At 44.7% G+C, this 15,688-nt stretch overlaps 1 protein-coding gene across 4 annotated transcripts in view; it reads left to right on the forward strand.

Moving 5' to 3' along the window:
• aoc2 (amine oxidase copper containing 2) overlaps window positions 1–15,647 on the forward strand; it is a 42,847-nt gene extending 27,200 nt beyond the window's left edge. For 3 of the 4 annotated variants that reach the window (XM_028819801.2, XM_051918910.1, XM_028819802.2), the window contains exons 2-4: window positions 8,950–9,235; window positions 11,816–11,945; window positions 14,367–15,647. In XM_028819801.2, coding sequence (XP_028675634.1) covers window positions 8,950–9,235; window positions 11,816–11,945; window positions 14,367–14,648 — 698 coding nt within the window. In that variant the 3' untranslated portion in view covers window positions 14,649–15,647. Of the gene's footprint in view, window positions 1–3,755; window positions 6,742–8,949; window positions 9,236–11,815; window positions 11,946–14,366 lie in introns of those variants that run through there. The other variant, XM_028819804.2, reaches the window with a different exon arrangement.
• The last annotated feature ends 41 nt before the right edge of the window (window positions 15,648–15,688 follow it).

Consider the following 15,688-nt stretch of genomic DNA (forward strand, 5'->3'; position numbering starts at 1 on the left):
GGGTGGAACTGGAGGGGGCAAGAGAAGGAAATAATGGAGTGGAATCAATAAAAGGGGGAGTTAATAAGGAAAGCACAAGAAGGTCATAACAACAAGTCAAGAATGGAGCGAAAAATCCGTTTACAATTGGAATGCAGAAAATGAAACGCATGAACGCTGAATTAATATCTACATTAGAAACGGAATCACAATAAGTAATAAATAAGTGAACTCAAAATTAAAATATACTCAAGAAATGAAACAAATATATCATTCAAATAATAGTTGTAATAAATAAATCCAAAGAATTAAATAACAGAAAATTAAATTGATAGAGACACCAATTACACCAACGATTGTAATTAAAACAAGCAAATGAATAACGGATTGCATCAATAGTGAGATTGCAATTATACTCAAAATAATTCAGTTTTAGAGTTTTAAGTTAATGATTCATTTACAACTGTAGTGCAAATGATTGAATGAATAAGTAAATGAAAAAGAAAGTTGCAATTATAATAAAAAATGACTTACTACGCTTTTAATCAAAATATGTAAATAAAGAATTCGATTAATAATTGCATTACGATTATGCTCAAAATAATGGCAACGGAGCAACAGTTGTTTGTTCGTTTCATTTAATTTAGTGCAAATCATTTAATTACACAGCTGTAACGGAATCATTAAATGAATAGTTAAAACACACTCGTCATTAAAACAACCACATTACAGTATGAATGGAATTCCCAGTGACGTAGCGGGATTTGCGGAGGGGCGGTCCACACATTTTTGGGGACTGCATTATTGGCCAGAAGGGCTCAGTACAATTCGTGTGTAAGCAGCAGGGTTCGGAAAAATATCACTCGTGAATGAAAAATGTCAAATTCTCTGATTTTTATCCAGAAATAATTTTCAGACTGTCCTTCTGTGACGGCATCAGACACAGCAGTTGAAATTTATGAGGCAACAACAGGGTGTCGTGCCGTGTTAGCCATTATGAATGCAGTGAGAAGTCAAAATGACCCCTTTATTGGCTAACTAAAGATTACAATGTGCAAACTTTCAAGCCCCAGTCAGCCCCTTACATCTCGCCTGAAGAAGGGGTCCGAGTTAACTCGAAAGTTTGCATATTGTAATTTTTTTAGTTAGCCAATAAAAGGGGTCATTTTGCTTGACTTGTCACTGAGGCGATAACAAAAATTAATTTAAACATTACACCGATAATGATTTCTAGGAAGATAAAGAACTAATTTACAATTTATAATTTCGTTTCGTTATCAATCCCGATGCCTTCCTGCTCATCCCCATCTATCACTTGTACACTACACTGGTTTTGGTTTTCGCAGCGTATTTATATTAAACTAATACAGAACACGGCTTATCAGTGCAGCGTCTATACTATATTCGATGCTTATAAATAATTATATGTGAAAAAGTATTGCTGTTTATCTATATATGAATATTTTTATGCAAAATGTATCTTAATTTTTCTCTATACGTCATTTTAATTTTCTTTTTAAACAGGTTAACATATTCAGATATGTTGGAGGGCGGCAAATTGAAGCACCGCCCCGAGCGGCACGAACTCGAGCTACGCCACCGGGAGTTCCTTTTTATTTTTTATTTTTTTCGTTATAAATGTCGTCCCGCTGTCTTTTCAGGGGTTTATGCGCGCGAGGGACCGAATTCTGCACTTGGTTACTTTCTTGATTACATCTTTCATGTAGAAACCGGCGTTTATTTAAAGGACACCTTTGGCATTTTCAAGTCTACGTTTTTCCTTCTCAAACATGCTATACAGTACATGCATTTAACCACATGGAATTATGTTCCAAAGTTAAGTGTTTACTACAAATTAAAATATAAATATCTATATATCTTGCCGCACTGACTAAGAAAATGAACCCCCACGTACCAAAGAGCTGCGATGGAGAATCGCTTAGCGCTGAACAGCTGGTCTTACCGTCACAACCCCTCATAAGATGCTCCAGGGTCCTAGTGTCCCTAGTAAACTCCTCACACTGTGCTCCATAATGCTTGGGACACAAGGACCCCATTTTTCCTTGATGTCCCCCTCTGTGATTCAAGTGCACACCACACCCTTTCATTTCAGGGTCTTTGCAGACATTTTGGTCTCACAACACTTTTTGTACATGTCCACCCCACCCCACCCCCCTCCATTTCAGGGGACCATAATGGCATCACCGGTGTCTGTGATTCCTCAGGTGGGTCACATGGCTTCATAAGATACCTCGGCCTGCTTCTACCCTTTGGGGTCTGTAGTCACCATTGTTCAACATGAGGACAACAGCTGTGACAGTGAAAGTCAAAGACGCCATTGTGAGGCTGAAAAACGAGACTAAAACCATCAGGGACATCGGGTAAAACCTCAGGATGACCAAAATCAACTGTCTGGAATATGATGACGAAGAAAGAACACACTGCTGAGCTCAGCAATCGCAAAGGGACTGCTAAGCCAAGGAAGACCACCACTGCTCATGACTGAAGAATCCTCACTATATGGTCAACAGAGGGCCCCCAAACAGATTAGAAACAGTCTTCAGGGGGCCAATGTGTGTGAGTCACAGATGACTATCAGCAGAAGACATCATGAACAAAAACACAGAGGCCACACTGCGAGATGCAAACAGAGACATGCGTATTGCATTTGTCATTCCAACAGATGGCGCATCACAAACATTATCTCAGCTGTGAAGAGTCCCATACCACATAGCATATACGAGAGACACGTGCATTGAATGGTGAGCTGCAGACGTTAATGCTGAAGTCCACATTGAGATTTCAGCCCTGCTTCTACCCTTTGGGGCCTGTTGTCACTGTTGTTGAACATAAGGACAAGAGGTGTGACAGTGAAAGTCAAAGAAGCCATCGTGAGGCTGATAAACGAGAATAAAACCATCAGAGACATCGATACAACCTCAGGATAACCAAAATCAATTGTCTAGAATATCATGAAGAAGAAAGAACACAGCTTAGGAATCACAAAGGGACTGCTAGGCCAAGGAAGACCAGCACTGCTCATGACAGAAGAATCCTCACTATGGTCACCAAAAAGCCCCTAAACAGATCAGAAACAGTCCTCAGGGGGCCGGTGTGTGTGAGTCACAGATGACTATCAGCAGAAGTCGTTATGAACAGAAACACAGAGGACACACTGCAAGATGTTAACCATAAAAACAGAAGGTCCAGATTACAGTGAAGTGAAGCAGGACTTCAAAGAGCCTGGGGAATTCTGGGAAAAAAAGGTCTTGTGGACAGATGAGACAAAGATGAACCTCATCAGAGTGATGGCAAGAGCAAAGTGTGGAGACAACAAGGAATTGCCCAAGATCCAAAGCAGACCACCTCATCAGTTAAACATGGTGGTCGGGGTGTTATGGCTTGAGCATGCATGGCTGGCACAGGTCCTGGCACACGTCTCATCATTGATGACTGAACTGCTGATGGCAGTGGCACAATGAATTCTGAGGTTTGTAGAAATATCTAATCTGCTCAAGTTCCAGTAGATGCCACCAAACTCACTGAACGGCGCTTCAATTTTACAACAAGATGATAATCCAATCATACTGCTGAGGCTCCACTGGAGCTTTAAAAAGCTAAAGAATGGAGAATTCTTGGATGGCCAGGCCAGTCTGCCAATTTCAGTCTAACTGAGCAGGCCTTCCATATGCTGAAGAGAAAACTGAAAAGGACAAGCAAACCACCAAAACAAGCAGGAGATGAAGATGGCTGCATGAGGGGCTTGGCAGAGAAGATCCTCAGCTGATCCAAAGCCTGCTGATATCTGTGAATCGCAGACGTCATCGAATGTGACGGATATGTGACAAAGTCCAAATGTGACAGCTTTAGTAGAAATGCCATTGCTGTGTCCAAACATGACGGTGCCCTGAAATGAAGGGAGGCCCGAGTTGAAAAAGTGTTGTGTGACTGAAATGTCTGCAAATCCCTTTATATTTAATTACGTCTGAATTGTTTGCTTCGGAATATTAAACTGTGGAGCAGAGGGGGAAATCAAGGAAAAATGTGTCTTTGTCCCAAACTTTATATTGGGCGCTGTATTTCGTTCTCCAATCAGCTCGTCAGCAGAAGATCATTGGGCTCCCACAAGGGAAGCGACTCTGTGAAAATCCGGGGGTCTTTGAAAAGGGACATTCCCATCACTCCCCCTACAGGATTATTAGAGCACTTCACTTTGTCTCCATACTTGAACTGCTCCCCTCCTTTGCCGTTTCAGAGAATCTGACGGCTGACGTTTTGTGGCTTAGCAGGACTAAAATCTCATTATGGTTTAAGAGAACACTTTGGAGAGATGAGGTAAAGTGAGCCTACAGTGTTTATTAATTTAACATTTGTTCAGATAATTAACGTGACGTGGCTCCGCGCTCATCTCGCACTGTCCTGATTATATTTGGGGCTTTTTCCGAATCCAAAGGTGAAGAGAATTCAACGCAGGAGATTACAATGTGGACGTTTTCGGGGCAGCTCAGTCAAGGTGATCCGAGAGTGCTAATAATTAACGGCTGGCAATGTGTTGGTTGACTATGCAAGTTTGTCATTTGTGAATCTTTTGTCACAACGGTCGACCACTGAATCTTTTCGCTCTCCGCGCTCATTTACTTTAAAGCCAAACTATTGACTTACTGGTAAGGCTGGTTTCTTCTTAGCCACCAATTCGTCCGCCCGAGCTTTTCTGTATTACACGAGTTCTGCGTCTGCGCGTGTGACAATAATGACACTACAACGCGTGGCTTATGACAACGAGGACACCCTGTGGACAAACTGAAAATTACAAGAAGTGAAAAAGGGCTTACTCCGTTAAACCGGTGATGCCTCATCCAGGGTGCCCAGCCATGGTGTACTCCCCGTAGTGGAGAGGACGTGCATTCCCCACATCTACAGAACATCAAGAAGACATCCAAAGACCCCCAAGAAGGCCCCCCCAGCCAGTGAAGGCCCTTTGTCATCGTCTCCAGACGGACCTGCACACGCATTAAACAGTCCACTAATACTTAAACCTCCCAGGCCGCTCCAGTTACACATTAATGGATCAACTTAAACCTGGTTAATCTGCCTTAAAGGTGTGAATCTTTACACTTGGCAATCATTAAACATGGCAGACAAAGCTCCAGTGATTGGCCGTTTCCATCTTGCTTGGCTTATAAACGTCTGCGGTCAGCACGAGCAGAGCACACATCTCGCCAAAGATGGACAAGGCAGTCAAACTGGGCATCTCCATCCTGCTCTTCACATCTCTTGTTGCTAACCTTGTGCTGATCTGCGTGAAGCTGAGGGAACCAGTGGAGGTCAAGCAGCTGGTCCAATGCCCAAAGACGCGGTGGCCGACCTACCGCCATGACAACAGCAGTCTGCTTTTTGCAGATCTCACGGGTCAAGAGCACAGCACCGTGAAGGATTACCTGCAAAAGCAGAATGACCTGGACCTCAATGCGGCCATCTTCCTGATTGAGCTGCATCTGCCCAAGAAACTGGATGTGCTGCGTTACCTGAATGGCAGCAGTGCCAGGCCCGTCAGGGAGGCAAGGGTATACTTATTTTCCGATGCTCAGCAGAAGATCATGGAGTTGGTGGTGGGGCCACTCCCCAACCCAACCTACCACCGAGATGTGAGCGAAGAGAACTATGGGAGGCTTCTGCCTTTCAATGCCCGTGTGGCAACCACGCAGGACTACAAAAGGTTTGAAGACGTGTCCCGAAGAGAGCTGGCAAAGGCCCCCAGGCTCATGAGGGAGAGCTTTGGCCACCAAATGCCAGACCTGAAATACCTACTAGGTGTCCCAGCAGGCGCTGGCTCTGGAGACCAGCTCATGTGGATGGCCTTCTCCCGGCATTGCCAGGGGCACTACCTGCACCCTATGGGCCTGGAGCTCCTACTCAATTACAGTGATGCCAACAGCTCCAACTGGCACATCCAGAAGGCCTTCTATAATGGACAGTACTTTGACAGCATAGAGGAGCTGAGCGAGAGCTATGAGGTGGGCAATGTCACCAAGATCTCTTATCAGCGAAGTGACAACTACGCCTCCCTGAGGCCTCGCAGCAAGCCCACTGGTGTACCACCCATCCAAATAGAGCCTAATGGTAAGAGATATAGCGTCCAACTCAACCAGGTGTTCTACCTGGACTGGAGGTTTGCATTTGGCCTCAGCAGCCTGACTGGCATGAGAATTTTTGATGTCCGCTTCAAACAAGAAAGAATCGCCTATGAGGTCAGCGTGCAAGAAGCCATTGTGGTTTATGGCTCCAACACCCCAGCCAGCATGATCATGAAGTACACGGACTCCACCTATGGCATTGGCAATTATGCTTACGAGCTGGTACGGGGGGTGGACTGCCCCTACTTTGCCACCTATGTGGACACCTACCGACATTTTGACACCAACCGCACCCAAAGGTTTAGGAACTCCATTTGCATCTTTGAGCACAACACGGGGCGCCCGCTCAGACGCCATGTTACTGGCTACTACAGCCCAAATTATGGGGGTGCACCCAACAGTGTGCTGGTCATGAGGACCATCTCAGCCATCGGCAACTATGACTACATATGGGATTTTGTATTCTACCAGAATGGGGCGCTGGAAGTCAAGGTGTTTGCCACGGGTTACATCTCCTCAGCCTACCTCACTGAGGGCGGGCTGCAGTACGGCCACCAGGTGGCAGCAAACACACTGGGAACCATCCACACACACTTTCTCAGCTTCAAAGCTGACCTGGACATCGAAGGTAAGGGCAGTGTGGTGGCAGGGGCTAAGGAAGAACTGGACTAGGGAGGGAATGGAGATAGGGGGGCTCAACATGTGAACCCTTCTTTCTATGTATTTAAATCAATACATCTGGAACAGATCCTTCATAAACCTGTCCTTACCTGTCGCATTTTGTTCAAAATTTTGCTTCAATCTGCAAGTAACCCATTATGGTGGGTGCAAAAATTTAAAAAGAGGGAGATAATAAATGTCTATCTATCTATCTATCTATCTATCTATCTATCTATCTATCTATCTATCTATCTATCTATCTATCTATCTATCTATCTATCTAATCCTGCCGACTATACCATTCTATCTATCTATCCATCTATTTATCTATCTATCATATAGTGCCTTTCACACCTATCTATCTATCTATCTATCTATCTATCTATCTATCTATCTATCTATCTATCTATCTATCTATCTATCTATCTATCTATCTATCTATCTATCTATCATATAGTGCCTTTCACTGTCTATCTATCTATCTATCTATCTATCTATCTATCTATCTATCTATCTATCTATCTATCTATCTATCTATCTATCTATCTATCTATCTATCTCAGTATATAGTGCTTTTCATCTGTCATATAGTGCCTTTCACTATCTATCTATCTATCTATCTATCTATCTATCTATCTATCTATCTATCTATCTATCTATCTATCTATCTATCTATCTATCTATCATATAGTGCCTTTCACTGTCTATCTATCTATCTATCTATCTATCTATCTATCTATCTATCTATCTATCTATCTATCTATCTATCTATCATATAGTGCCTTTCACTATCTATCTATCATATAGTGCCTTTCACTGTCTGTCTATCTATCTATCTATCTATCTATCTATCTATCTATCTATCTATCTATCTCAGTATATAGTGCTTTTCATCTGTCATATAGTGCCTTTCACTATCTATCTATCTATCTATCTATCTATCTATCTATCTATCTATCATATAGTGCCTTTCACTGTCTATCTATCTATCTATCTATCTATCTATCTATCTATCTATCTATCTATCTATCTATCTATCATATAGTGCCTTTCACTATCTATCTATCATATAGTGCCTTTCACTGTCTGTCTATCTATCTATCTATCTATCTATCTATCTATCTATCTATCTATCTATCTATCTATCTATCTATCTATCTATCTATCATATAGTGCCTTTCCCTATCTAGCTATCATATATTTCTTTAATTTTACTGTCTTCTTTGTGGCCCACTGGCAGCATCGGCTGATATAGAAGTGTGTTGGGGGCTCAGGCTGGTGTTCCTATTCCAGGACAGGGGTGGTGCTAAGTTGGTGGTCTACACCTTTTCATGGCACCAAACCAAATCTTTGAAATCACTAGGATTTGTATCACTACACTGCTGTGTTAATGGCAGGCACATTCCAGTCCACCATGCCACTTAGATTCACTGAGTAGAAGCCCCCCCAATTCGGCCAGGCTGGCACCACCTGCCACACTGTATTGTGTGCTATTTGTGTGACACGACTTCCGATACGCACACCCTCTGCTCTCGTGTCCTTTCTGTGTGGAGTTGGCAGGTGACCCCCGTGTTGCTGTTGTTTCACTTTGGGGACCGTGGTTGTCCCTGGTATAAATGAGTACTGCGAGTCTCCTTTTAAATCACCCAGAGTGTCGATCCCTGTAATAGACCTTTCTTAATGCTGTTATCCATCTAGGGCTGAGGGTCTTAGGGGCTGTATGTGAGACTTGGACTTAGCATTTCATTTTGCCTGCTGCCTGTCTTCATCAGGGCCTGGCACTTACCAGCTGGCAGTGTGGCTTAGTGGTTAAGGCTTTGGACCTTAAGCTCTGAGGCTGTTGGTTCAAATGACACTACTGACACTGTGTGATTCTGAGCAAGTCACTTCTACTGCCTGTGTTCCAACTGGAAAAATCAAAAGAAATAAGAAATGGAACAAACTGAATCTCAAATGTTTTTTAAGTTGTCTTGGATAAAGGTGTCAGCCAGATAACAATAACAATAATAATAATAAAACAAAAAAAAAAAACAGTGCTGGACAGCTATTGGCTTGCTGATGCCCTGACCTGGATATATGATAAGGTTGCATATGTGACACTGCTGGGGGGACAACAGGATCACAGGGACACTGAGACAAGATGGCTTACTAGTTGTGTTTGTGTCTTTTCATGCAGGTACAAACAATTATTTTCTGACTAAGGACATGGCCTACCATGAGGTGCAAGTCCCCTGGAGCCCCGAGCGCAGGGTGCAAGTGCCGAAGTTGGTGGAGAAGCAGTTGAAGACTGAAAATGAGGCAGCCCTGCGATTTGATCAGAAAATCCCCCGCTACCTGCACATCGCTAGCAATAAGACCAATAAGTGGGGTCACAATCGCTCATACAGGATTCAGGTGCTCAGTTTCAATGGGGACCACCTGCCCGAATCTGTTCCAGAGGAGGCGGCCGTGTCCTGGGCCAGGTGAGCTGGAGGGGTCTTTGGGGTGTCTTTGTCAGAAGCCATAAACTGAAGGTTAAGGTGTGCAGCTGCTGTTTGGTGTCAACTCGGAACTGATGCTTTAGTTTGGATTTAAAGGGTTCAAGTCCATCAACACCCCACTACACTAAAGCTGTTCTTAGTAAATATACACTCTAGAATAATTACAGATATAAGAGAAAAAATACATAAACGTCCAATAATAAATACAGAAACACCGAAATATACATTGTGACCACATGGGGGCGCTCAGTCAACCAACCAGCACACTTACAGATTCATGGGGTCATTATAGTCACACGAGATGATCGGGAAAGACTGTCACTTGTGTGTGCTGAGCAACAAGTGACACATTGATAACCTGACTGCCAAACGTTCATTTTCCTTACTTGAGAACTGCCAGAACTACAGTGCCGTTCAAATCAATCTGCTATATAGTGCCTTTCATAACTATCTGCCTGGCTCTCTGTCTGTTCTACAGTTGTCATTGTATCTATTAGTCTGTTATATAGTGCCTTTCTAAAGTGCCTTTTATTACATATCTCTACTCATTCTATATTGGCCTCTATCTATCATTATATAGTGCCTTTTACTTTATCTATCTATCTATCTATCTATCTATCTATCTATCTATCTATCTATCTATCTATCTATCTATCTATCATGCCTTTAACACTAGTGGTCCATCCATTATATAGTGCTTTTCACATCTTTTTTAGATTTCTAGGATCCCAGTGAACATCTTCCTTTTATGTGCCAATCCTCAGCTCAGCCATGAATGAGTCTGACATCCTGACCTCTTGGCTTTGCTCTTCCTCCCGAGAAGCTGGCACTTAGTAGGACTGAGAAGCCCAGTTCACTCCAATGGTGGTCCTTAACAATGAAATAAAATAAACTTAAATTAAATTAAATAAAAAGATATCAGTGGTGGGCGGCACGGTGGCGCAGTGGGTAGCGCTGCTGCCTCGCAGTTGGGAGACCTGGAGACCTGGTTTCGCTTCCCGGGTCCTCCCTGCGTGGAGTTTGCATGTTCTCCCCGTGTCTGCGTGGGTTTCCTCCCACAGTCCAAAGACATGCAGGTTAGGTGTGGATTGGCGATTCTAAATTGGCCCTAGTGTGTGCTTGGTGTGTGGGTGTGTTTGTGTGTGTCCTGCGGTGGGTTGGCACCCTGCCCAGGATTGGTTCCTGCCTTGTGCCCTGTGATGGCTGGGACTGGCTCCAGCAGACCCCCGTGACCCTGTGTTCGGATTCAGCGGGTTGGAAAATGGATGGATGGATATCAGTGGTGAAGCGGGGCTGAGAGGTAATGGAGTCAGCTCACCATAATCCGGAATTGCTGGTCACTGAGAGGTAAACCAACCAAAACTCCAACATGATGCATCCAACTAAAATCAGATTGTAAAGCTCAAACAAGTGGAAAAACTTGATGCAAAAAATACAGATTCCCAAATAGGAGTTTATACATTGTGACCACTTGGGGGAGCTCTATCAACAAGTACACAAAGGCTTTAAATAAATAATTAATAAATAAATAAATAATCACAATGCAAATAAAAATCCTAAAAAACGAAACTTAAAAAATGGAGACACAATTGGTGAATAGCGCACTAGCAGGGTGTAGTTGTTTAAACGCCTCTTGGTATCGCACGCCTACAGTCTGATTGCTTATTCCCGCTGAACGGCATTGCGCTGATTCGACAGATAGCTTATTTCTGACGTTTATTCTACAATCGATTTTGGCGAATTTGACACTTCAGGTCACATCAAACATCAAGGCAACGATGATCGCGTTCTTCAGCAGTTTGTTCATAAAGAGTTTGGGCAGACTGATAATTACGCTGACCTCCTCACTAGTCTGCCAGAAAGCATCAGCGGTGCACGCAAAACCGCATTTTGCTCCCTGACAGTCAGCTCACCCGCACACACCGCGCTGCCCGTCAAAGGGTTTTTTTTGCACCAAAGACAGTGTGGTTGTTGTGTCACACGTCCTGTATTTGTCGAAATTTCTCCCTGTGAGTTTTTTTTTTCTCGAAATTAAAACTGAGGCGGGGTGGAGGACGATTTACTTCCATGTTGAAAAATCCACAATAAAACCTGAAGAGGCTCTGGACACGAAAACCATAGCTGAGCGTAGCAACAAGAGAAGGGCTGGGGCAAGTGGATTGCGTCTTTTGACGGTAACTAAAATAGAGTTACTGTAAGCTGAGTGGTGGCTCTGAGGCTAAGGAGCTGCGCTGGTATCCCGAAGGTTGCTGGTTCGAATCCCCGTCACTGCCAAAAAGGCCACTGCTCTGCTGGGCCCTTGAGCAACACCCTTAATCTGTAATTGCTCCAGGGGTGCTGTACAATGGCTGACCCTGCGCTCTGACCCCAAGGGGTAGGCGAAAACTACCAAATTCCTAATACAAGAAATTGTATAAGGCGAAATAAAGAACAAAAAAAAAAAAGTGTTTGTAACCGTTTAGGAAACGTTTGCTTTGTCTAACCCCCCCCCCCCCCCCCCCCAAACCGGCAATCTAAAAGTCAAATATAACGAGTCGTTTTCTGTGTTTCTTTTTTGTTCAGGTATAAAGTTGCCATCACTAAACACAAAGACCACGAGAGCACCAGCAGCAGCCTCTACAACCAGAACGACATGTGGTCCCCAGCCGTCAACTTCAGCAGCTACATCAACGGCGAGTCCATTGAAAATGAGGTCAGTCCATGAGATGGGGAGGTGGGCAATCAGGCTGACTGGCCATACACCTGGGGGTCTGTAGGTGGAATTGAATCAGCTAAATGGCAGACCACACTTGAATGTGGACTTCAGATGGCTCACTAATAGGCCAATCACACAACCTTCTAGGGCAGCTGTGTTTAATGTATGCATTTGGAGGTGGAGCTTAAGCAGACCACTGACTGGCAGATACCTGTGAGTGGAGATCAAGCTGCTAGCTAATAGGTATGCATTTGAGGGTGGGCTTTAGGCAGCTAACCCAATAGACGAGGCTCCTGGGGTGGGGCTTATACCACAAACTGACAGGTCAGGCAGTTGGGGGTGGGGTTTATAACGCAAACTGGCAGGCCTGACATCTGGGGGTGGGGCTTATGCTACTGATCAATAAGTGTGCATTTGGGAGGTGGAGGGGGGTTTATTCAGCTAAATGGTAGACCACCCTTGAATGAGGTTTAGGTAGCTAAATGACAAACCCTTTTCCAACAGATTCATGCCTTGGTGTGGGGCTTCCAAGGCCAAGTGTCATTCAGTCACTGAATACGGGGTTTAAGGGGCCAGCTGGCAGTCAGCAGAGACGTTCTTAGGCATACGCGAACTACGCATCCCGGCCCCGACTTACAATTTTTTTTTTTTGTTATTGTCAGGCTGTGGGCCTGGGGCCCCTGTCATGCCCCTGGCACTGCAGCCATCTGTGCCAGTCCCTCACGTCGTGTGTCAAAGCTTCTGCTCTGCAAAGTTTGCAATTCGTATATGAGAATAGCTTGCAAGATTAGTATTAATTGAGCAAGATGTTGGCCAAACCCTTGATTATTCGGAACTGATAAAGGATTTCACCAAGATGAAAGTGTGGAAAGTAGATTTCTTACTTTAATTAAAGTCTTCAGGAAATTCAGTTCAGTGCATCTCTTAGTCTTATTAACAATGGTAATTTATTATCCAAATTGTAATCTTTACCTAAATCCCTAATAATATTGTCACACCGTCGTAACTTTGCCAAATGCACTATAGCAAACATTAATTTTAGAGATTCGTTTCGGATTCATTCAGAGAGATCCCCATAAAATCATGAAATATCCCTATATTACCGGCCTTTACCAGATCCAGAACAAAATCAATATTTTACCACTCTGCATACACACAAGCATACATGTAGGCCTATTGGTCATCTAAGGCCTTTTCCGGACGTTTTATTACAACACCTTCTTGAGCTCTGGGGGGGCTCTGCCCCCCGGGCCCCCCCATCTCGGGCCTGCACATTTCTGAGCCGTGTAGGGCCCCCAAACTGCTAAGAATGACCCTGCAGTCAGTCATTTAGAGGAGAGGCCTAAGCATATAAGTGACAAGCCCCACCCTGTCAGACACCTTGAGGAGGAGTTTAGGTGGTCAACTGATAGTCAGTCATTTGTGGGAGGACCTTAGGATGCCAGATGGCAGTCAGTCATTTGGAGGTGGGGCTTAGGCAGCAAAGAGACAGACCCCACAATGCCAACAGACCTTAGGGAGGAGTTCAGGCAGCCAGCTGACAGCCGGTCATTTAGGGGTGGGGTTTAAGTTATTCCCGAAGACAGTCACGCATCAGGGTGGGGCTTAGTAAGACAGCTGACAATCAGTCATTTGGAGGTGTGGCTTAGGCAGCAAAATGACAAGCTCCATCCAATCAAGAAACATACAGCTTGGGGAGGGATTTGAGCAGTCTACTGACAGCCAATCTTTGGGGTGGAGTTTAAGAGTCCAGGTGACAGTCGGTCATTTAGGGGAGTTGACAAGTGTTTGTCATTCAGTTACATGTTCACCTAACGTGAAAAGCTGCAGGAGAACTCAATAGGCAGTCGGCCTAATGCAGCTCAATGGGTCCCTGTGGTCACTTTGTGGTTTCGCCTGTGCTTGCCATGCCTCACAGAGCTGCCATGCTGGCACTGCAGAAGGTCACCTAGCAAGTGTGCATCAGGATGTAGGTGAGGTACACAAAGCAGAACGATCATCCTTAGTAAATGACACAGTAGTTCTAAAGTGGCAGCAGCATGTGACACTCAGCTGGGTGGGTGTTTCTTTAGGTGGCCCTTGCCTGCTGTGCCCCCTTCTTGTATTATGTTTTGGTCACCTACCAATCCCACAGTAGGTACAGTTAAGTGTTCGTCTGTGCCTTGTGTAAGTGCAGCAGTTGCCTGGGGGTCCTGAGAAGGCCTGGTCTCCGCACTTGGCAGTGGGCCTCTGTTCTTCATCCCTGTAGTGGCCACTAGCCCAGTGGACAGTGAGGTCTCCAGTTAGACTCATTTCCACTGCCGGGATGATCCCTTCATTGTATTGGAGCTGACGGATTCCAAATGGCCTCAGCAGGCACCCCAGTAGTGAAAGTCGCTCTGTGAGGTGAAGGTTAACTGTCTCGCTGTTTGTTCTCAGGATCTTGTGGCTTGGATCTCGACTGGATTTCTTCACATTCCCCATGCCGAGGACATCCCCAACACTGTCACTGCCGGCAATGGAGGTGGCTTCTTCCTGAGGCCACACAACTACTTCGACGAGGACCCGTCCATCAACTCGCCCGACTCCGTCTACCTCGACCCCAGCATCCCCTCGGACAGCTGTGAACTGAACCCCAACGCCTGTTTGCAGAACGAAGTCTGCATGCCCAACTTGCCTGCCTTTACCTACAATGGCTTCGACGAGGTCATTCATATCTAGGTTGGCGGACATTGGGTTTGGTGGTGAGGGGGGGGAGCAGGTGGTCTTTCTCACTTGTGGTCTCTGTTTTGGGGAGGGACTGGGAGGGAACTAGTGGTGCTGGGACAGGTGAGGGACAAATCAGTTGTCAACTTTTCTCCAAGGATTCAAATCTCTGGGAATGATAAGAGTTGTCTGCAACGCTTACTTTTTCAATCACTTTATAATAAGCCACAATTAATAAGCAGTATATTTACACACAAGAGGATGTAGACAAAAATAAATTCAGTTACTAATAACACGGTCATGCAAGGAAATCCACGCGTGACGCTAAACCAACAGCTCAGGGATGTGGAAGCTGCGAGAGGGGCTGCCCCCTAGTGGTACTCGGTTCTACTACAAATAACAGGATAACCCAACAGTCTTTGAACCCCACACCACAGGCTGTGGGAGTCAAATAAAACATGTCAGGCTGGCCCTTTCACCTTTTAGCAATTCCTTACATCAGTCTACCATTGTCAGATGGGCACACCATAGCCTGATGCCCACTAAGGTGTGTGCCAATCAAATAATTTCCACCAGGTCTTAGGTGGAAGTAATAAATCCTAAAAAATGTCATTTTACTCTCTGCACCAAAAATGTCCCAGCCTCAGCACTGCATACCCTCACCACAGGGGCTGAGCTGCGGGAGTGGAACAAAAAATGTCTACCAGCGCCACCCTGTGTGCAACCTCAGTAACAAATGGCTATAAAAAGAGACAAGGACAGCAGCAGAGAGGCTTCTTCCTCTGCCAGGCAAGGTGAGGCTCTGGTGGTCTCCTCTGGCCAGGCTTTCAAATTTGGAAATTGCAACAAAATCAGTGAAACATGTGGGAATGGGAGGAAGAGGATGAGGTGGAGGAATGGACCACCTTATAATTTTGTCGTCTGCAGTCCAGAAATCTGTGCACTGATGTGATCTGCTGTCATTTTTGGTTGTAAGTATATATGTAAGAATAAAGCTAATTGGAACACACTGTCCATTCTGTCTGTCCATTCAGTCTGTCCATTCAGTCTGTCCA

Source organism: Erpetoichthys calabaricus, chromosome 14 (genome assembly GCF_900747795.2).
Source record: "Erpetoichthys calabaricus chromosome 14, fErpCal1.3, whole genome shotgun sequence".
NCBI lineage: Eukaryota > Metazoa > Chordata > Cladistia > Polypteriformes > Polypteridae > Erpetoichthys > Erpetoichthys calabaricus.